We start from the raw sequence: 22,035 nt of genomic DNA on the forward strand, positions 1-22,035 counted from the left end.
AACCAGGCATTGAACCTAAACCCAGGTCTCCAGACTTGAGCTGAAATTTCCTCCTCCAAACACTGTTCTGTGTAGAAGGTTTAGGGTTCTGTGACCTCAGAAGGGAAGTGAGTGTCCCAGGTGTCAGCCTGCATCACTCTGAGTGAGGTTCACCCACACCATGAGCCCATCCGACCCTGGCATAGGCCCTCTTGGACAAAATCTTTATTCAATTCTTTCCAATTAAAAAAAAAATTTTTTTAATCACCAAATTACTTAGCCTTAGTATCAAGCATTTGACCCAAAAGAGAAACCTCCAGCCCTTTAGGGCAGGGTCCAATTCATCACTGTCAAGCTTTGTCACAAGTCTGGTCACAGCCGTTATCTTAGGAAAAGCAGACCTAGGCTTCCAAGAACATGCCCAGCATAAGCTCCAAGCACTTTAAAGAGCTCACAGTTTCTGCTCACAGCCCAGAGGAAGCCTGACAACTACCCAGTTGTCAAGGGTTCCTTTGCCTCCCCCTTGTCCTGGAATCAGGGCCAGCACTGGTTTGGGGATAAGAGAGACCTGGCAGGTCCATGCTCCCCTGGGACTGCCATAGGATACCTTTCTCCCCTCTCCACTTCCTGTGCCTAAAAACACCCAGGCCCCACTCAGATAGTACTATTCTTGCCAGTTTGTCATGGCATGAGATGGTAGAAAGATGCCCTGTAAAGCAGCCCTGGGCAGAGAGAGAGAACACAGAATTCCAGATGGAGTTTAAAGTACACCCATCAGTACTGGAGTACAATGGGGGCCATAGTCTGAAATCTCCCAAAAGGCCCCGAGGAACATAGCCCGTTCTCTGCAGAGACAGCATGTAGGGGTGAACTCATAGACCTGCAGATTCATTCCCCCCAAAATAAAGTTTATTCTTCAGCACTTCATACTTGGCAAGAGTTAATTGCAATGTCAAGTCATACAATGATTAAATTCAGAAAAGATTTCTGGTTCAGAGAAAAACCCTTGAGACCAGCTTTGATTCCATCAGCACATGGTAAGGGACCCAAGTGGGAGAGGCAGCAGAGGGAGGGTTAAGAGGAATACTTAGCCAGTGATTAAATGTCATTTTCCTTGAGTCAAGCGATTCTCATTTTATTCAAGTGTCCTGGAAAATGATGATGAACTTTTTTTTTTCATTTTGGGGAATTCTTTTTTGGCCAATGAATAACTCTCAATCATCTGCTTTTAAAAGTATTGTGCAATTTCTAAGGAATGATTTAAAAAAAAAAAAAATCAGGCTGACACTGCCAACTCCTGCTGGTTGGGGTTCTCCGAATCACCTACAGAAAGACGGCTGCTCTGCGGAGAGCCTGTCTGGGACACTGGCCTGTATATCCTGTGCCCCAAAGCATCCGTTTCCTCAAAGATGTAGCCAGGGGGCTCAGCATAGGAGGCTGGGCACCTGCCCATATCCTTAGGAGTAAAGCTGATGCTGTATGTGGTCTGGCCCTCCACTGGGATATTTCCTTGGGGGCTGGCCCAGGGAGGCTTACAGCTTTTGGTATTAATGGGTGGGTGGGGCACATAATGGGCCTGAGTCGTGGTCAGACAATCCAAGGGCTCAGTGGGAATGTTCAGCTGGGGAACGGGCTTGACTAGCTCCGGGCGCATGCCAGGCCACTGCTTATAGTCGTCCTTGGTAGTAGTGGAGCCTTCGAAGCGACCACACTTCTTGACTGAGAGCACCGGTCGGCACAACTGAGCTGGGGCACCCTTAGGGTATGTGTAATGGGCCTGCACTGTAGTCAGAAGGTCCATCTTTTCTTCAGGAGGGACATAGGTGACAGGAACTTTGGAGAACATCTGGGGCGTTGGCCAAGCTTGGTACTTATCTCGAAATTCAGTGGTGTTAGAGAAAGGCATGTCTAAACCACAGGGCCTGGTCACAGGTTTCAAGCTCTTGGCTGGCTCTCCTCTCAGGCCCCGGTAGGATTCCTTGTGGGTGGTAAGGCTTTCAAAGGGGATTTCACAGGGTCTGAACTTCTCTGCTTCGTACACAAAGCGCTTCTCCATTGGGTGGGCCACGTAGCTCATCTTGTAGTTAGTCAGATCCTCCAGGGGGATGTTACAGAGCTTGGGCACGGCCAGAGGCTTACAACTCAAGGTGTTCACTCGGCTCTTTATAGAATAGTCATCCTGGTGTGTAGTTCTACTATCAAACCGAGTTGATACTGGCTGGTAGTGGTGTTCTGGACGCAGGAGCTCTCGTCTTGGTTGGTTCCATGGTAAGTAATCAGCTGAAAATAAAACAGTAGTGGTGACTACTTATCAATCAAGTCCACTTAACGTGCATGTATTCTAAGGGGCCTCAAAGTCTTAAACCGGTCTCCAATGAGATGGTCCTTGAGACAAGGGAAGAGGAGAGCAGATCTCTTCTACTACCTCCACCAAGAGTTTAATATTTCAACTTTACAGTATTTGGAAGTTACTATGCAGAACAGATGAATTGACAGGAGTCTCATCATAACCCACAATGCTACATGCAGGGATTTTAGAGGGTCCACAGCTGTGGGAGGATCTAGAATTTGATTCCAGCTGAGGAGTGCACTAGTGTACCTTGATCCAAGAATGGTTCTATTCCTTTTGGGGAAGGGGCCCTCTCTGAATCAGCATAAAATGGAAAAATACACATGGTGTAGTGAGATAGGGGATTCACAGCCCACCACTGGTGGGCCACCAGCCAGACCAAGCAGACCTCCCTTCTCATCCATGGGGTGACCATGATTACATCCCTTTAATCCAGACATTTAATCCACATAAATCAAATATGCTGCCCCAAGAGAATAAAGGCATTGTATTGGCTGGAGAGAGAACAACAGCTGCCACATGCATAGAGTTTATCATGTGATAGGCAATATTCTAAATACTTTCTATATTAACTCTTTTAATCTTCAGACAGTCCTAATCAGATGTGTGCTTTCAATATGCCTGTTTTATAGATGCAGAAACAGAGGCACAGAGAACTTAGGAAACTTGCCCAAGGTCACTTGCCTAAAAGTGAAAAAGCATGGCTACAAACCCAGGTCCAGAATCCATGCTCTGGACCCACTCCACTACCTGGTTCTGACAATCGAGGAACACTAACTATGCACCAGCTAACTGCACTCAGGGATTTCCATGCATGACCTTGTTTCATCTTACACTCACTCTTTGTAAGGGTGTAATTACCTCTATTTTACAGATTTCCAAGAGCAGGATTCAGAGTGGCTAAGAAACTTTTCTAAAAGTCACATGGCTAGGGAATTAAGAGTTGGAATTTAAACAACATAGTTGACTCCAATGTCATGTTCTTCCTACAGCCTCTATTATGGCTAGGAGCACAATATATCTAGAGAGAATAAAGGTTAAAGGAAAATGAAAAATAATCAGGGACTATTTGCAGAAGAAGGAGAATTTCAGAATATTTGAAGAATGAAAAGCATAGGCCAACCATATCTAGGGGATGTCAGTCTCAAGAGAAACCTTTGCTATGGGACTGGCATGGCCACGATAATGAGAGGACTGCACCCGAAGAAAATAGGCCCTAAAGATGGCCTCCATGCATCCTGAGGAACAAGTTTTGTCCTCAAATCACACTCTAGGATGCTTTGAAAGTAACTTCTCCATACAAATCCTGGGGGCAGCTTTGACACTAAAAATCGAAATGAGAAGAATAGGGCAGCAAACCATACCATTCAAACACCTTGATAGTGCTTCCACTCTTGTCATAATACTGGGCTCCCACCCAAGTCCTACATTGCCTCCACTGTGTCCATCAACTACCAGATCTAAAGTAACCAGTATGAAATCCTAGTGAACCCTCTGAATCCACAGGGAATTCTCCTGCTTACAGCTTTACAAAGAGTTAGGAACAAAAGCAGCTTCTGAGGAGTCTTGGTTATATAGGGTCAATACCAGTGGAGTCCATAGGCACACTTCTTAAAAACATTTTTACTGAAATAAAATCTGTATAACACAAAATGCACCATCTTACCTTTTTAAATTATGGAATAACGTTTACAGAGTTGTGCAACCATCACAAAAACCCAGTTACAGAACAATTCTACCATAAAAATATAGATCAAGCCCATCTGCAATTGATCTTTACTCCCATTACCAGTCAACCATTCTATCTGCTCTTGGTCTCTATAGATCTGCCTTTTCTGAACATCTTATATAAACTAAATTGGACAGTGTATAGCGTTTTGCATTTGGTTTTTTTTATGGAACGTAATTGAGATCCATCCCTGTTGCAGCATGTCACTCCTTTTACTACTAAATAGTATTACACTATCCATTCATTGACTGATGAATATTTGGGTTGTTTCTACTTGTTAGCTATTAGGAAAATTTCTGCTATAAACTTTCATGGTCTTTGTATGGGTATATATTTCATTTCTCTTAGGTAGATACTGAGAGCAGAATGGCTAGGTTATATGGTATATCTACGTTTAGCTTTTTAAGATAGTACAAACTTTCCCAAGTGGATGTACCATTTTACGTTCTCACCAGCAAGTTGTGAAAGTTCTAATTCCTCCACACCTTCACCAACATTTGTTTTTAAATTATAGACACTATCATTGGTGCTTAGTAGTATGCCACCACAGTTTACTTTACATTTCCCCCAATAACTCATGATGGCAATAAAAAGAAACACAGAGTTAAAGAAAAGGAGCAGACCCAGGAATATTCCCAAATGACAGAGTGAGATAAAACCACAAAAAAGAAAAAAAAAGAGCTGAATAAAATGGAGATAAGCCATATGCTAGACAGAGAATTCAAAGTAGAAGTCATAAAGACATTCACTGGACCCTAAAGAAGAGTTTTCAGTGAGAACTTCAACAAAAAGACAGAAAATATAAAAAAGAACCAGTCAAACTGAATATATAACTGAAATTAAAAATATACCACACGGGAATCAAGAGCAGATTAGAGATACAGAAGAATGGGTCAATAATCTGGAAGACAGGATAATGAAAGCAATCAAGGCAAACATCAAAGAGAAAAGAAAATATCTAAAAATGAGGATAGGTTAAGGGACATCTGCAACATCACCAAACATAATAACATTTACACTACAGAGGTCCCAGGAGAAGGAAAGACATATGGGGACAGAAAACCTATTTAAAGAAATTCCTAGCCTAGGAAATGAGACATCCAAGGTCCAGGAGGCACAGAGAGCCCCTAACAAGATGAACCTAAAGACATCCACACCTACATACAATAATACATACAATAATTACATACATACATACAATACATACAATAATTAAAGCTACAAAGATTAAGGATAAAGAGAGAATCATAAGAGCAGGAGGAGAAAACAGTTACATACAAAGGAAATGCCATAAGGTTGTGAGCTGTTTTTTAGCAGAAAGTCTGCAGGCTAGAGTGGCATGATATATTCAAGGTACTGAAAGGGAAAAAAAAAACAACCAAGAACACTCTACCCAGCAAGGCTCTCATTCAGAATTGGAGAAGAGAAAGGATTTCCCAAATGGAAGTTAAGAGTTCATCACCACTAAACTAGCCTTATAAGAAATGTTGAAGTGACTTCTTTAAATGGAAAGAAACTGCCACAACTAGAAGAAAATATGAAAGGACAATATTTCACAAGTAAAAGAAAACATACAGTAAAAGTAGTAATCACTTACGATGCCAGTACGGAAGTTAAAACACAAAAGTAGTAAGACCAGTTATATCTACAAAAAGTAGTCAAGGAATACACAAAAAGAAGTAAAATACGATATCAGATATACAAAATGTAGATGGGGAGGAAAAAATTCGTGCTTTTAGAATGTATTTATTTTTTTTTTGTAAAGATTTATTTATCTGTTAGAGCGAGTGAGCACAGGCGGACAGAGTGTCAGGCAAAGGCAGAGGGAGAAGCAGGCTCCCTGCTGAGCAAGGAGCCTGATGTGGGCCTCGATCCCAGGACACTGGGATCATGACCTGAGCCGAAGGCAGAGGCTTAACCAACTGAGCCACCCAGGTGTCCCTTAGAATGTATTTAAACTTAAGCAATCACCAACTTAAAATAGAAAGGAATCCAAGTATAGCATTAAAGAAAGAAAGCCATCAAGCCACCAGGGAAGAGAACAAACTATAAGGAAAAAAGAAAGGAACAGAGAAAAACTAAAAACAACAACAACAACAACCAGAAAACAATTAATGAAATGGCAATAATTAGAGTCCAGGACCACCAGACAGATTCGCAAGTGAATTCCACCAAACAGTTTAAGAAGATTAATAACTATTTTCCTCTAAACTATTCCAAAAAAGAACAGAAAAGGAATGAAAGCTTCCAAATGCATTCTATGAGGCATTACCCTGATACCAAAACCAGACAAAGACACTATGAAAAAAGAGAACTACAGGCCAATAGCCCTGATGAACATAGGGATGTTGAGGACAACAAAATATTAGCAAACCACATTCAAAAATACATTAAAAGGATCATTCACCATGATCAGCTGGGATATATTCCAAGGATGCAAGGATGATTCAATATTCAATCACTCAACAGAAGCGCAACATCAACAAAAAGAATAAAAACCATATAATCCTCTCAAGAGATGTAAAAAAAAAAAGCATTCAACAAAATTCAATGTCCCGGGGCGCCTGGGTGGCTCAGTGGGTTAAGCCGCTGCCTTCAGCTCAGGCCATGATCTCAGGGTCCTGGGATCAAGTCCCGCATCGGGCTGTCTGCTCAGCGGGGAGCCTGCTTCCCTCTCTCTCTCTCTCTCTCTCTCTCTCTCTCTGCCTGCCTCTCTGTCTACTTGTGATCTCTCTCTGTCAAATAAACAAATAAAATCTTTAAAAAAAAAAAAATTCAATGTCCCTTCACAACTTAAAAATATCTCAACAAAATGGGTTTAGAGGGAACATATTTCAACATAATAAAAGCTACATATGAAAAACCCATAGTTAACATCATCCTGACTGATGAAAAACTGAGAGCTTTTCCTCTAAGATCAGGATCAAGACAAGGATGTCCATTCTTTCCACTTTTATTCAACACGCTGCAAGCCCAAGCCCCAGCAATCAGACAAGAGAAAAAATAAAAGTTATCTAAATTAGCAAGAAAGAAGTTGTCCCTACTTGCAGATTACATAATACTATACATAGATAACCCTGAAGATTCCACCAAAAAACTACTAGAATAGATGAATTCAATAAAGTTGTAGAATACAAAATTAATACACAGAAATCACTTGTGTTTCTATACAGTAATAAGAAAATAGCAAAAAGGGGTGCACAGGTCATTCAGTTATGTGTCTGCCTTTGGCTCAGGTCATGATCCCAGGGTCCCAGGATCTAGCCCTGCACTGGGCTCCCAGCAGGGAGTCTGCTTCTCTCTCTCTCACCCTCTGCTCCTCCCCACCACTCATTCTCTTTCAAAAAAATAAAATCTTTTTTTTTTAAGTAGCAAAAAGAAAAAACAATTTTATTTACAAGTGTGCCAAAAAGAATAAAATACCTAGGAAAAAACTTAACTAAGGAAGAAAAAGACCTGTACTCTGAAAATTATAAAACCCTGATGAAAGAAATTAATGACACAAATGGAAAGATATTCCATAGACTGGAAGAATTAATAATGTTAAGATGTCCATATTACCCAAAGCAATCTACAGATTCAGTGTAATTCCTATCAAAATACCAATAGCATTTTTCACAGAACTAGAATAACAATTTGTAGACAACCACAATACAAACCCAAAGAGCCAAACCAATCTTGAGAAGGAATAGAGGTGTCCCAATCCCAGATTTGAAGATATACTACACAGCTATAATAATCAAAACAGTATGGTACTGGCACAAAAATAGACTTACAGGTCAATGGACAAAATTCAGACAGAAGTAGACATATACATATATGATCAATTAATCTATGACAAAGGAAGCAAGAATATGCAATGGGAAAAAGACACTCTCCTCAATAAATGCTGCTGGAAAAAACAGGATAGCTACATGCAAAAGAATGAAACTGGACCACTTTCTTAAATCACCTACAAAAATAAGTCAAAATAGATTAAAGGCCAAAATGTGACACCTCAAACCATAAAACTTCCAAAATATAGACAGTAACCTCTTGGACAAATTTAGGATGATTTTTCTGGATCTGTCTCCTCAGGCAAAGGAAACAAAATTTTAAAAAACTATGGGGAGGGGATTGGGCACCTGGGTGGCTCAGTCAGTTAAGCATCTGCCTTAGTCTCGGGGTCATGATCCCAGAGTCCTGGGATTGAGCCCGGGATCAGGCTCCCTGCTCAGTCAAGAACCTGCTTCTCCCTCTCCCTCTGCCTGCCACTCTGCCTACTTGTGTGCTATCAAATAAGATCTTTAAAAAAGAAAAACTATTGGGACTACCTCAAACTAAAAAGCTTTTGTACAGCAAAGGAAGCCATCAAAGGAAAAGGTGACATACTGATTGGGAGAAGATATTTGCAAATCATATATCTGGTAAGGGGCTACTATCCAAAATATATAAAGAACTCCTACAACTCAATAAACTCAATAGCAAAAGAAAAAAATTTCAATTTAAAAAATGGGCATGGAGCACTGGGTGTGGTGCATAAACAATGAATACTGTTACGCTGAAAAGAAATTAATTAAAAAAAATGGGCAGAGAATCTTAATAGACAGTTTTCCAAAGAAGACATATAGATGGCCAACCGATACATGAAAAGTTGCTCAACATCATTAATCTTTAGGGAAATGCAAATTAAAACCAAAATAAGATATTACCTCAAACCAGTCAGAATGGCTAGTTTCAAAAATACAAGAAAAAACAAATGTTTGGTGAGGATATAGAGAAAAGGAAGGCCTCATACACTGTTGGTGGGAACTAAGTAAAGTGGTACAGCCACTGTGGAAAACAGTACGGAGGTTCCTCAAAAATTTTGTATACAAATAGCATATGATCCAATAATTCCACTACTGGATATTTGCCCAAAGAAAATAAAAACACTGGGACACCTGGGTGGCTCAGTATGTTAAGCATCTGGCTTCAGCTCGGGTCATGATCCTAGGGTCGTGGGATTGAGCCTACGTCAGGCTCTCTGCTCAGCAGGGAAGCTGCTTCTCCCTCTCCCTCCCTGCTCCCTCTGCTTGTGCTCTCTCTGTCAAATGAATAAATAAAATCTTTAAACAAAAAGAAAGAAAAGAAGAAAAGAGAAACACGAATTTGAAAAGATATGAATCCATATGTTTGTTGCAGCATTACTTAACCATAGTCAAGATATGGAAACAACCCGTGTCCACTTAAAGATGAATGGATAAAGAAGATGTGGTATTTATACACAATGGAGTATTACCCATAAAAGTATGACATTTTGCCATGCATGACAAAATGGATGACCTAGAGGATATTACACTAAGTGAAATAAGTCAGAGAGAGAAAGACCAATACCATATGATTTTGCATGTATGTGGAAACTAAAAAACAAAATGAACAGCAAAACCAGACTCTAAAATTCAGAGAACTGGTGGTTGTCAAAAGGGTAGTGGGAGTTGGGCAAAATGGGTGAAGGAGATAAGAAATACAAACTTCTAGTTGTAAGTCACAGGGATGAAAAGTATAGCATAGGGACTATAGTCCATAATGTTGTAATATACTTACCATGATAAGCATTTTATAACATATATAATTGATTATAAATTTATTATATGTCAACTGTATACTTCAATTGATATTTTTCAAATTTTAACAATAACAATGTTGAATACCTCTGCATGTGCTTATTAGCCATTCATATGTCCTTTTTGGTAAAATGGCTTCTCAAGTCATTTGCCCATTTTTTAAATTGTTTATCATCTTACTATCAAGTTATAAGTTATCTGCACATTCCAGATACAAGTCTTATACCAGATAAGTGATTTGTAACTATTTTTTCCCATTTATCAGTTATGGTCTCATTTTCTTAATGATGTCTTTTGAAGCACACAGAAGTTTTAAATTTTTATAAGATGAAATTTTTTTCCTATGTCTTGGTCTAAAAGATTTATAGTTTTACATCTTACATCTAGGTCCCTGATCTTTTCTGATTTTTTAGTATGATATAAGGTAAAGACCTAAGTTCATCTTTTTGCATACAGATCTTCAATTTTTCCAGCATCATTTGTCAAAATGACAAAATTTTAGCCATTCTGGTTTATTTCAATTTAATATATAAAATTCAGGATCAGCTTGCCAATTTCTGGGGAAAAAAGCAGTCTGTTGGGACTTTGATAGGAACAGTATTGAATCTTTAGATCAATTGGGGAGCAACTCTAGCTTAATAGCATTGTATCTTCTAACCCGTGTACATGGATTATCTCACCATCTATTTACATATTTCTCTCAGCACTGTTTTTGAAGTTCAGTGTACAAGTCTTAAAGGTCTTTCTCAAAAAATTATCCCAAATATTTTATTAACTTTTAAGCTAGTGAGGAGAACTTTTTCTTAATTTCATTTTCCACTTGTTAATGTTAATATATAGAAATACATTATATATACTTGGCTGAATTTATGTATTCATTCTAGTGATAATCTCTTAGGATTACCTGCACACAGGATATCAGATAATCCCTTGGGATTATCTGCACACAGGATTATGTTGTCTGAGAATAAGAGAGTTTTGTGTCTTCCTAATTTAGATGCATTTGCTTATTCTTCTTGCACTATGTACTGGCTATAACCTCCAGAACAATGTTCAATGGAAGGGGTAGGAGCAGACATCTAGACTGGTTCCCAATCTTAGGGCACAAAGCATTCAGTCTTTCTGCACTGTGTGATATTAGCTATAGGGTTCTCTGTGGATACTCTTTAGCAGGCTGAGGAAGTTCCCTTCTAATGCTAGCTTGTTGACAGCTTTTATGATTATCAGATATTGTCAAATGTCTTCTCTGTGTCTCTAATCATGTGGTTTTGTCTTTTACTTTACTAATGTGGTATATTAATTTATTTCTGATTTACTTTCTTATTTCTGAATGCAAACAACCTTGCATTCCTGGTACAATCCTTACAGTTTTATGATTATTGGTTATTTTTTAAAATAGAAAAGAGTAGACATTACCTACATAAATACCTTTATCAACGCACTTTATTTCCTTATGTGGATTTGTATTACTGTTTAGTATTAATCCAGTCCAAAGGACTTCCTTTTTATTTCCTATAAGGCAAGTTAGCTAGTCTTCATCTTGGAATGTCCTTATTTTCTCTTAACAGTTATAGAATCCTTGGTTGACAGATTTTTCAGTACTTTGACTAGGTCATCTTTCTGCCCTCAGTCCTCCATTGTTTCTGATGAAAACTTAATTGTTACTGTCATTTCCCTGTATGTGGCAAGTTTTTTGGGTTTTCTTTTTTTTTCCTCTTTTGCTTCTTTCCAAATCTTTGCCTTTGGCTTCCAACAGTTTAAGTATTATGTGACTAAGTATGGATCTCTGTTTATTCGATTTGGAGCATGCTTCTTGGATATGTAGATTAATATTTCTTCTGCCTTTTTCTTCTTCTGGGGTTCCCATCATGAGTACATTTTACAGTTAATGATATCCCACAACTCTGAGTTTCTATTTTTCTTCCTTTTTTTCTGTTCTTCAGATTGGATAGTATTTATTGATTTATCCCCATTTTCACTGATTCTTCCTTCTGCCAATTCAAATCTACAATTAAGACACTATAATTATTTTGTTATTGTCCTTTCAATTCCAATGTTTTCATTTAATTTTTATAGATTCCTTTTATTGGTATTCTCTGATAAGAAACCATTATAATATCTTTATTTCATCAAACACGATTTCCTGGGGTGCCTAAGTGGCTCAGTCGGTTAAGTGTCAATTTTTTTTTAATATTTTACTTATTTATTTGAGAGAGACAGAGCATGAGCAGGGGGAGGAGCAGAGCAAGAGGGAGAAGCAGACTCCCCACTGAGCAGGGAGCAATGCAGGGCTCAATCCCTGGACTCTGGGATCAAGCCACAAGCTGAAGGCAGATGCTTAATTGACCAAGCCACCCAGGCACCCCTAAGCATCTAACTCTAGATTTCAGCTCAGGTCTGGATCTCAGGGTTGTGAGATCAAGTCCCACAGTAAGCTCTGTGCCTACTTAAGATTCTCTCTCCCTTCCTTCTGCCCCCAACCCCAACCCCACCCCTCCACTCAGTCTCACACAGGTGTGCACATGCTCTCTCTCTAAAAAAAATAAATAAGAAATAAAAATAAATCATGTTTCCTGTTGTTCTTTGGACATATTTATAATAAGTACTTTGAAATAGTCTGCCAGGTCTAATATCTAGGCCTCTTCAGATGTAGTTTTTGTTTTGTTTTGTTTTGTTTTAAATATTTTATTTATTTATTTGACAGAGATCACAAGTAGGCAGAGAGGCAGGCAGAGAGAGAGGGGGAAGCAGACTCCCTGCTCAGTAGAGAGCCTGATAACAGGGCTCGATCGATCCCAGGACCCTGAGATCATGACCTGAGCTGAAGGCAGAGGCTTCACCCACTGAGCCACCCAGGCGCCCCCAGACATAGTTTTTATTTACTGCTTTTTTTCCCCTGAATTACATTTCTCTATTCCTTTTTATACCTTATACTTTTTTGCTAAGAACTCAGCATTTCAGATAATATGCTATAACAACTCCTAATGCCAACTGCACTGCAAGCTGTTTTTGCTGTTTAGTGACTTGCCTACAGTAATTCTATGGAGTCTTTTGTCTCCAACAGAGTGTAGCCACTGATGTTTTGCTTAGTTTCTTCTCCTAATTGTTTTTAAGCCAAGATTCCTTAAAGTCACCCTGTGTTAACACTGTTTAGTAATTAACCAATGATTATCGAAAGTTATGCTTAAACACCTTATGCCAGTAAGTCTTTCAACCCTTTGCTAATGAATCTGTGTGTGGGTTAGGGAACACAGTCAAAGATCAGACCATTTACAACTCTGCCTTGGCTATTCATTTCTCCTGGGATTTCTTGTATCTCCTCTCTACCTGCACCAGGCATCATCTTCAGCCAGGGAAGATGAGTACATCACTAGGCCCTGTCTCTTACCTCTCTTGAGCCTGTGTACTGCCTTGCCCATAAGCAGTCTTGTAGACCATAAGGCACATGTACAAGCTTACCAAGGCCTTTCCTATTCTCTGGATCTCCTTACTAGATTTCTGGCTGCTCTGCTGCTTACCCCAACTAATTCCGCAACCCCTGACTAGCTACAGAAGTTGTCCTCACAGAGTTTTTTTGAAACCACTGGGTATGTACTCTACTCCAAGTCAAGTTAGCCCCGACTGGCAGAAGACCTTCTGGGTTTCAGAGCCCAGTCTACCCTGGGCAGAACCACCACATAGATTAAACCTGGAAGGAGGGGTGATGGAAGCACCACCAGGATAAAAAAAAACACAAACTCCCACTTTTTATAATGATGGCTTAGCAGTTTTTCTTGAATAAATGCTTCTCAAATTGTTGTGTGTCTTTAGTTGATTTCCAAAGCCCTAACATGGTTGGTTTTTATTGTTTTGTCCAGTTTTATTGTTGCTTTTTAGGAAGAGGATTTACTAAGCTCCTCACTCCAACCCTCCAGAAGTCTGGACATCCCACCCCCAGGCATACTCTTAAGTTTATTTTAGGCCAACAATACTACCAACTCTTTCTTTTAAATTTGCCTCATTTTAATTGAAAATCTAATCTTTCTCTGAGAGCCATTAATGGCTCTATCAGCATCTTGAAAGCATTAGGGGCCTTGGAGGGAACCATCTTGCTGAATATAAACCACATGTTTTCCTTTCAGACTTCAGGCCCCACTCAAATGGGGGCATCTACCTGTAGATGCCTACACACTGCCTCAAGTTGCATGCGGGTGGGGAGGACAGGGTTTTTCTGACCCTCTTCTGTGATGGATGAAGTGTTAAGAAAACAAGTTCCTAGGCTGCAAGCTGCCTCACGTGATTTCTGATACCCAACAATACAGTCAAAACCACATTATTATCCAACCTCTAACTTCCTCCACCCAACTTGTATTACAAAAAAGCCTGCATAGGACCCTGAAAAACCTCAGAATTCCACATGACAAACTATATACATGCCTGAAAAGCCATCAGTAAAGCCCTTCAGGCCAGGGTGTCATGTGGGTAATTGGCAAGAATCTCTTTAGAAGGGATTCCATTCAATAATATGTCTTTAAGGGGAAGAAAAAAAAAACCTTAGCTAAACCTAAAGCTGAGCATCAAGTAATTACACTTTCAATCTTCCCAATTGCACAGTGTTTTGAAAACGTCAAAATTACAACCAAATGCTGCTGGAGCATATTTAATGGTGGTTTTCTGGACTCCACTAAAGGTGCTGGCCATAATAGAAGAAAAAAAGTTTGCATATTTTTCCTGTAGGGCTATAGTACATGGAACACAGACATAACATAGATGGCACCCGTTGAAATACACACATTTAATGACCTTGGACTTTGGTTTTGTTCTTCTCCTTTGGGAGAAGAATCAATATATGTCCATAAAACTATGAAAGATGCTATGGAAAAGACTTCCTGGGGCACCTGGGTGGCTCAGTGGGTTGGGCCTCTGCCTTCAGTTCAGATCATGATCTCAGGGTCCTGGGATCAAGCCCCACATTGGGCTCTCTGCTCAGCAGGGAGCCTGCTTCCCCCGCCCCTGCCTGCCTCTCTGCCTACTTATGATCTCTGTCTGTCAAATAAATAAATAAATAAATAAATCTTTAAAAATAAAAAAAAAGGACTTCCTAAGGAAGCAAATGTCCACAAGAGACAAACAAGTCATGGAAAGGTGATATACCAAGTGATGGGGCAAGGGTGTGGCCCCTCATTCATGCACAAGGCTTTTCAGGGGAGAGTAACTGTCCTGCTTCACTCCTGCTCTAAGCCAGGACCCACAGAGTAATGGACTGGGTGGGGATTTGAATAAATCTAAGTCCAGACTGTGTCACCTGGAGCCTTATAAACAACGGCCCAGACTATTCATTCATTGATTTCCTCGCTAAAAAAACAGACATTTGTTGTGCCGCTGCCTGACTAAATGATGAAAATACACATTGGGCAGTCAAGGCCCACTTTTGGAAGCCACTACATCATAGGGAAGTAATGCAACAAATAAACCATTTCTCACTCCCAGACCTCTCTCTGCCCCTAGGGCAAAAGAGGAAGGGGGAATTGAGCTGAGCAGGCAGTTGTACTGAAGAGTCTCTAACTCCAGGATTCTTAAATCAAGGGGCACCCTAAGGAGCATGTGAAAGAAAGGAGAGTTTGCAGGTGGACATACTCTACCAGAATCCCTACTCCTTCTCCCATCAGCAATAAGGGCTCACTCTAGTTTTGTGCCTTCTTACCTTTTTATGGTCCATGGCACCCCTTTTCTTGCCTTCTGTAAGCACTAGATGGAAAGGGAGATGGAGGAGTCCTGCCAAAGCCAGAATGCCACCTCACCATGCACCTGGTTGTCATGACTCCTTTGTACAGCATCTACTACAGTGCCTGCTTTATTGCTGGCAAAGAAAAAAATCCCTGCCATCTTAGAGATTAAGGCCTAGCCAAGAAGACAAATGCTAAGCAAAACAAAACAAAACAAAATTACACATTGAATGACAAAACAGAGGATTGCAAGGCTCTCTCAGGGCATCTGGTAAGATGTAGATAGTCTGGTATGGGGGAAGGTCTAGAAAGGCTGCAAAGGGTGTGATATTTCTGCTGCTCATTGAAGGATGAGTGCTAGACAAGGAAAGGGTAGAGGGCTCTATACAGAGGAAGTAGCATGTGCAACAGGCCCTGAGACAGAAAAGAAATTCAGGAAAGGAACTGAAAGAAGGTCCTGTGGCCAGAGCAGAGGGGCACTGGTGGGGAGGCCCCAAAATCTGCAAGGTACCAGAGGAGATGGTAAAGATTTGGGATTTCATCCTAGGGACCACAGTATTTGAGAAGTTTCAACAGAGAAGAGGTCAGATCATACCGCCATTTTTAAAAGCTCTCCCTGGTTCTTTTCTGTGGAAAATGGATAAAAGCAGGTAAGATTGGAGATATGCTCTGGTATATATCCAAGTGTAGACATGGAGAAGGCAGGATGTGGGCTTTGCTGGCAGGAAGCAACAGGAGGACAGGAGAGGGAGTAAAAGAGGGCTACAATGATATACCAGAGAATGTACCAGAAAATAGGCTATACAGGGCACAAACATAAAAAGGAGGGACTGATGGGGACATGGAAGGTTAAGGCACCAGTGCAGAGGGGATCTCAATGAGGCCAAAACTCCCTGGCAGAAATAGTTAAGAGAGCAAGCTAGGAGCCCTGGATGTTGGAGTGCAAGAAGGAGGAGGCATTTCAAGGTATGACCACATCCAAAATGCAGCCTGGCAGAAGGTGAGAGTGGAAGAGAATGATACTAAAGATGAGGTGGCAAAATGACAAGAGTCCAGGTTCTTAGAAGAAGCAGAGAAGCTCAGCCATGCATGGTGCCTTTGGAATGATAGATGTAGAACCCCTAGAAGGGCTTCTGGAGGATTCCTACATCCCCACAAGTCTTCCTGCCACCACTCGCCTAAATGTTTCGATTGACTAAATAAAAGTGTCCAAGAGCACAGTTATTTAGGGACCCACAAAGATGTTACATGAACAGTCGAACATCTATTCCTGGGGCAACCCTGTGCCCATATGCATCACAAGCAGAAGAGTTAGGGATTATGAACTGGCCTCCATCTCCACGGTGTCAGCCTATGGCTTGTGCTCCACAGAGTGACCACCACACCATGTTCACCGTCCCTACCACTCCACATCCCAGCTCTCCTACAGGACTGTTAAGTCAGAGCAGGTCATGATGTTTGCTTCACAGCTGTTGACACCATGCCCAGGATGGAACAGATGCTCAATAAACAATGAATCAGGGACGCCTGGGTGGCTCAGCCGGTTAAGCATCCGACTCTTGGTTTCAGCTCAGGTCGTGATCTCATTGGTCGTGAGATGGAGCCCTGAGTCAGAGATTCTCTCCCTCTGCCCCTCCCCACCCCCCTCTCTTAAAAAAATACATAAATTTAAAAAAGAATGAATCCATCCCTTTTATATGAAGTACAAAACTAGTAAAACTAAATTTATGGTGTTTAAAGTCAGCATAATGGTTCTATCCTAGGTGGGATCAATGTTCTATTTCTTGATCTGGGCACTGTTTACAGGAATGTGTTCACTCCAGAATCATTGGTCTGGGGGCACCTGGGTGGCTCAGTCATTAAGCATCTACTTTTGGCTCAGGTCATGGTCCCAGGGTACTGGGATCGAGCCCCAAGTAGGGCTTCCTGCTCGGCAAGAAGCCTGCTTCTCCCTCTCCCTCTCCCTCTCCCTCTCCCACTCCCCCTGCTTGTGTTCCCTCTCTCACTGTCTCTCTATCAAATAAATAAATAAAATCTTTTATTTTTTTTTTAAAGATTTTATTTATTTATTTGACAGAGATCACAAGTAGGCAGAGAGGCAGGCAGAGAGAGAGGGGAAGAAAAATAAAATCTTTTTAAAAAAATCATTGGCCTGTATAATTAAGATTTGTACATTTTTCTATATGTACATTAGGTTTCCATATTTTTTTTAATGATGAATGAATCAATCACTGAATCAGCAATGGAACCTAACAAACTTGAAATGCTTCCTCAGTATAAAATTCTAATAGCAAGTTATGGTAGGAGGTGGCACATCTTTTCTATAAAAGACCAGATATTGGGGCACCTGGGTGGCTCAGTGGGTTAAAGCCTCTGCCTTCGGCTCAGGTCATGATCCCAGGATCCTGGGATCGAGCCCCGCATCGGGCTCTCTGCTCAGCAGGGAGCCTGCTTCCTCCTCTCTCTCTGCCTGCCTCTCTGCCTACCTGTGATCTCTGTCAAATAAATAAATAAAATCTTTAAATGTCTTGGGCTTTACAGGCCATACAGTCTCCATCACAAACACTCAGATTCACTGCTATAGCACAGAAGTAGCCACAGATAATGCATAAACAAATGAGTGTGGCACACTCCAACAAAATATACTTATGAATGCCAGGGTTTGAACATCATGTAATTTTCACATTTCCTAAAATAAAAGTCTGATTTGTTTTAATCATTCAAAAATTCAAAAGTCACTCTTGGCTCTCCAGCTCTACAAAAACAGGCTGCAGACCAGATTTGGCCTGCAGGATATAATTCCCCTGACCTCTGCACTCCAAGGGTGTACCTGTAAAACCCATTTCCTGGCTTACCTACAGATTCAGACTATGCTTCCCCAACCTGCCCCTCCAGCCTCTCCCACCTTTGTAAGTAGGCAGACACTCCATCTTGTCACCACACGGGTATTTACTGTCCCGAGGCTTGATGGGGTCCATTCGGCAGACAGGGTAGGGGTTATAATCTTGTTTATACGTTGTGAGTAGATCCATGTTCTCTTCACTTGGGACGAACTGGTCAGGCTGGTAAATCTTCACTGGTAATACTTTGTGAGGCCCAAAATCTCTCCTAAAAGGAAAATAAGCATATGGCACTGACCAGGAGAAGGCTCCTAAGGGTTTCCATTTACCCGATTCTACAAATGTTTGCTGTGAAGTCATCTGTTGCTCTATCCCGCTAACTGCTCTTCCTTCTCTGTTTCCCACTTTCACAAAAGGCACCACCAGTCCCTTCTCACCAAGTCGGACACCTAGACACCATCCTGGACCTGCCCCATCATAGCTCCAGATAATCACTTGCCAAGTGCAGCCCCCCTCCATCTCATTGGTGTGTCTTTCCCCCTTGTTCAGACCCTGACCACTTCTCACTTGGATCACGTGACAGTTTATCACCTGGACCTTCTGTTGCATTTCTCTGTTGCATTTCCCACCACTTCTACATCAATCCCCACAGTGTGGTCAGAATAAACTCTCTGAAATGAGATCACAAAAGGGGATGTTTTCACTCCCTACCTGAAAAATCTCCCAGATAAAACCAGACTTTCTCTAGCTTGGTATACAAGCTTTCCTGGACCTGCCTCTGCCTTCCTCCCCAGCCTCACCTCCCACCTCGACCCCGGCCCATGCTCCACTCAAAAACACTGAACCACTCAGGAGGCTTCGTGTCTGTGCCTGCCCTCTCCACCTTCTTTCCCGCCAGTCACTTGACTGGGGAGCTAACTTGTATTTTTCGGGTATCACCACTTCCTCTTCTGTGCTAATAATAGCTTCTCCCACAGATACTGATCTCCTTCCTCTACTTAACCCTACAGAAAACCTAGAGGGCAGAAAAGCGCAATAAATGGAGACATGGAGTCTTTCATTTATTTCTCAGCTCTCTGGCATGAGTGCTCCCATTATCTCAGGGAGTATGAAAAACAATAGGTCAGAACAAGCATGATGGTCTTCAACGAGGCAGGACGCACTCCCTTCCCAGAACATCCTTCAGTTACAGCAATGCCAAGATGCTAACTGCACCAACACCAGGAACGATCCTGGCCAAACCAAGGCTCAGATGGGGCTTTCACTGCCTGCCAGGGCAGTCTTGACTCCCCACTGCTCAAGGCAAACTCTTTTAAGCAAACATTTTCCCCCAAGGGCTGCTGATTTATACAACAGCCTGTTTTTTGCTTGGAACCCATTTATCCAACTGGACAAGTGGAAGGGAGATTTTCCCTGGTGGTGCTTGCCAAAACAACCTCAACAAGGGAAGGGGGAGGTTTCCGGACAGGAAAACATCAGGCCCAAACACCAATAAAACCTACTTCCCGGCCAAAATCTGGAGCAGCATTACTGAGCCATGCTTGAATAACAAAGGTAACACGCTCCACTGTAACCTGTCTTGCATGAATTATACACATGGTTGTGAATAAACCCAAACTGGGGTCTGAAAGTGCATGGTGGGGTGGGAGGAGGGAGTTAGGAAGCAGGAGAATTGGTCTCTCTAGGGCTCTAAGGGGAAAATGGGAGATGCTTCAGTTGAACTCCCAGTACCTCCCTCTGTGTAGATTTAAAAATCTATCTCAGCAGTAGTTACAGGGTCTTCTAGTTGGGCTCCCTTCCCAAGGGCCCCATGTTGGCAAAGAGCAAGAGTAAGCTGAGTGACCTGACGCATCTGGAAGCTGACTCTGTATAAACTGGGGCTTATGGAGGGAAGAGGATAAATAAGAAGCCAAGGGTCAGTTCCACATTTCTACTCTTTTCAGTGTACAAGTACCTCATGCTGATGTCTATTTAATACTTAGCCAACTGCAGCTGGGAATGGGAAGTATGGCCCTAGGCTGCAGAGCTGCAAAATGGCTTTCATCAGATTGTGTGCTGCCAAATAGGAGGTGAGCTCGCCTCACTCCAAAAAGGGGTGGTGATGGCCTGAGGTGCCACATGCCCGTATAAACCCATGTTCGTTGATGGCAACCCAAGGGTTCAGCCCTCTTCATTTCCAAGAAGGAGTAGCAAGATATAACTAGGGCAAGCAAAGAAGAACAGAGCTGAATGGAGCACTCCCCATGGAGCATCCCCCATGGAGCACTCCCAAACCCAAAGCAGCCAGGAGCGCTTTCCAGTCACAGGCCCACCATATTCTGTGACCCTTCGCACAGAGACATCCTCTTCTGCCGTTGTTTTAGCAAGTGAACCAACTTCCCCCTCCAAGAGACTGGAAGAACCTTCCTTCAAGGGCCACCAAGCTCAAAGACAATGAAAACGTGCTTAATTTTCCTGCTATTTCCACAGGAAAAGAGCAGATAAATGAGAATGAAACTCATGGGCTATCCTGAAACTGGTTGTTCAAAAACAAAAACTGATACAGCAAAATCCTTGCTTATCATATTTAGGGAGTGAAAATGTTAACTGAATCTCCTTCTGTGGTACAAAATTCAAGTTTCTTTGTGAAAGTACACCCATGGTTGTATTTACTGATCAGCGATAATAAAGCAAAGGATCTTTGCAGTAGTTGGAGGTGGAGGAGTGATCTACTTCTGAAGACTCATAAAGTTTAAAGTGTATTTCATTTATACCCCATCAAAAAGTATTTACTGGGGCTGAAGAGTGAATTTGATCAAGATTGGGTGTTACATGCAACTGATGAATTATTGAACACTACATCTGAAACTAATGATTTACTATATGCTGGCTAATTGAATTTAAATTTTTAAAAAAGAGTGAATTTGATCAAAATATATGTGTTTCCTCATTATGTTTTTTTTTTTAAAGATTTTATTTATTTATTTGAGAGAGAGACAGTGAGAGAGAGCATGAGCTAGGAGAAGGTCAGAGAGAGAAGCAGACTCCCCATGGAGCTGGGAGCCTGATGCAGGACTCGATCCCGGGACTCCAGGATCATGACCTGAGCCGAAGGCAGTCGTCCAACCAACTGAGCCACCCAGGCGTCCCTCCTCATTATGTTTTTATGTTGAAAACATTCACTGAAATCTACCATTAACCACAACATAATTACACATCCCCAATCTCCCATAATCTTACAGTTTTTAAGGTCATGTAAGAGAAAAGAATTTTATTCTTCCCAGAAATTGCTCAAATTTAGTAGTTTTTTTTTTTAAAGAACACACCCCCTTCTTCCTGTGTTACACTCCCTACCTAGTACCTGTGCCCCTTGTGACTATGAACCAAGACAAAAATTGGTCAAAGATGTTAAGTCTCTTAGGCACATAGTATGGAAGGCCAAGAGTTAAACTCCAAGTTAAGCAAAGGTTAAAGTGGCCCTGCTGGGAAAGTCCTAACAACTTGACTTCCAGTCATTAGACAAAGCTAAAGAAAGATGTTTGACCGGAGACTGACAAAAGAAGAAATAACATAAGGGCCAACAAGGGTCCTGGAAGTGGGAAATGGAGATTTTCAATGTGATGAAGGACCATGTAATTATTTTTTTTTTAACCTACTGATGTTTATCCCCCAAAACTTCAGTACTTGTTAGTATGTCCAATTAATCCATCAATTAAATGGAATCCATTTTATTTTATTTTTTATTTTTTTTTAAGATTTTATTTATTTATTTGACAGAGAGAGATCACAAGTAGACGGAGAGGCAGGCAGAGAGAGAGGGAAGCAGGCTCCCCGCTGAGCAGAGAGCCCGATGCAGGACTCGATCCCA

The 22,035-nt window shown here is 41.3% G+C and overlaps 1 protein-coding gene across 1 annotated transcript in view; it reads right to left on the reverse strand.

Moving 5' to 3' along the window:
• Positions 1 to 1,252: 1,252 nt before the first annotated feature.
• The window catches only part of SAXO1 (stabilizer of axonemal microtubules 1), a 107,646-nt gene continuing 86,863 nt past the window's right edge, over positions 1,253 to 22,035 (reverse strand). The window contains exons 3-4 of the mRNA XM_047700855.1: positions 18,254 to 18,456; positions 1,253 to 2,259 (exon numbers count right to left, since the gene is read on the reverse strand). Coding sequence (XP_047556811.1) covers positions 1,256 to 2,259; positions 18,254 to 18,456 — 1,207 coding nt within the window. The 3' untranslated portion in view covers positions 1,253 to 1,255. The remainder of the gene's footprint in view (positions 2,260 to 18,253; positions 18,457 to 22,035) is intronic.

Source organism: Lutra lutra, chromosome 13 (assembly GCF_902655055.1).
Source record: "Lutra lutra chromosome 13, mLutLut1.2, whole genome shotgun sequence".
Lineage (NCBI taxonomy): Eukaryota > Metazoa > Chordata > Mammalia > Carnivora > Mustelidae > Lutra > Lutra lutra.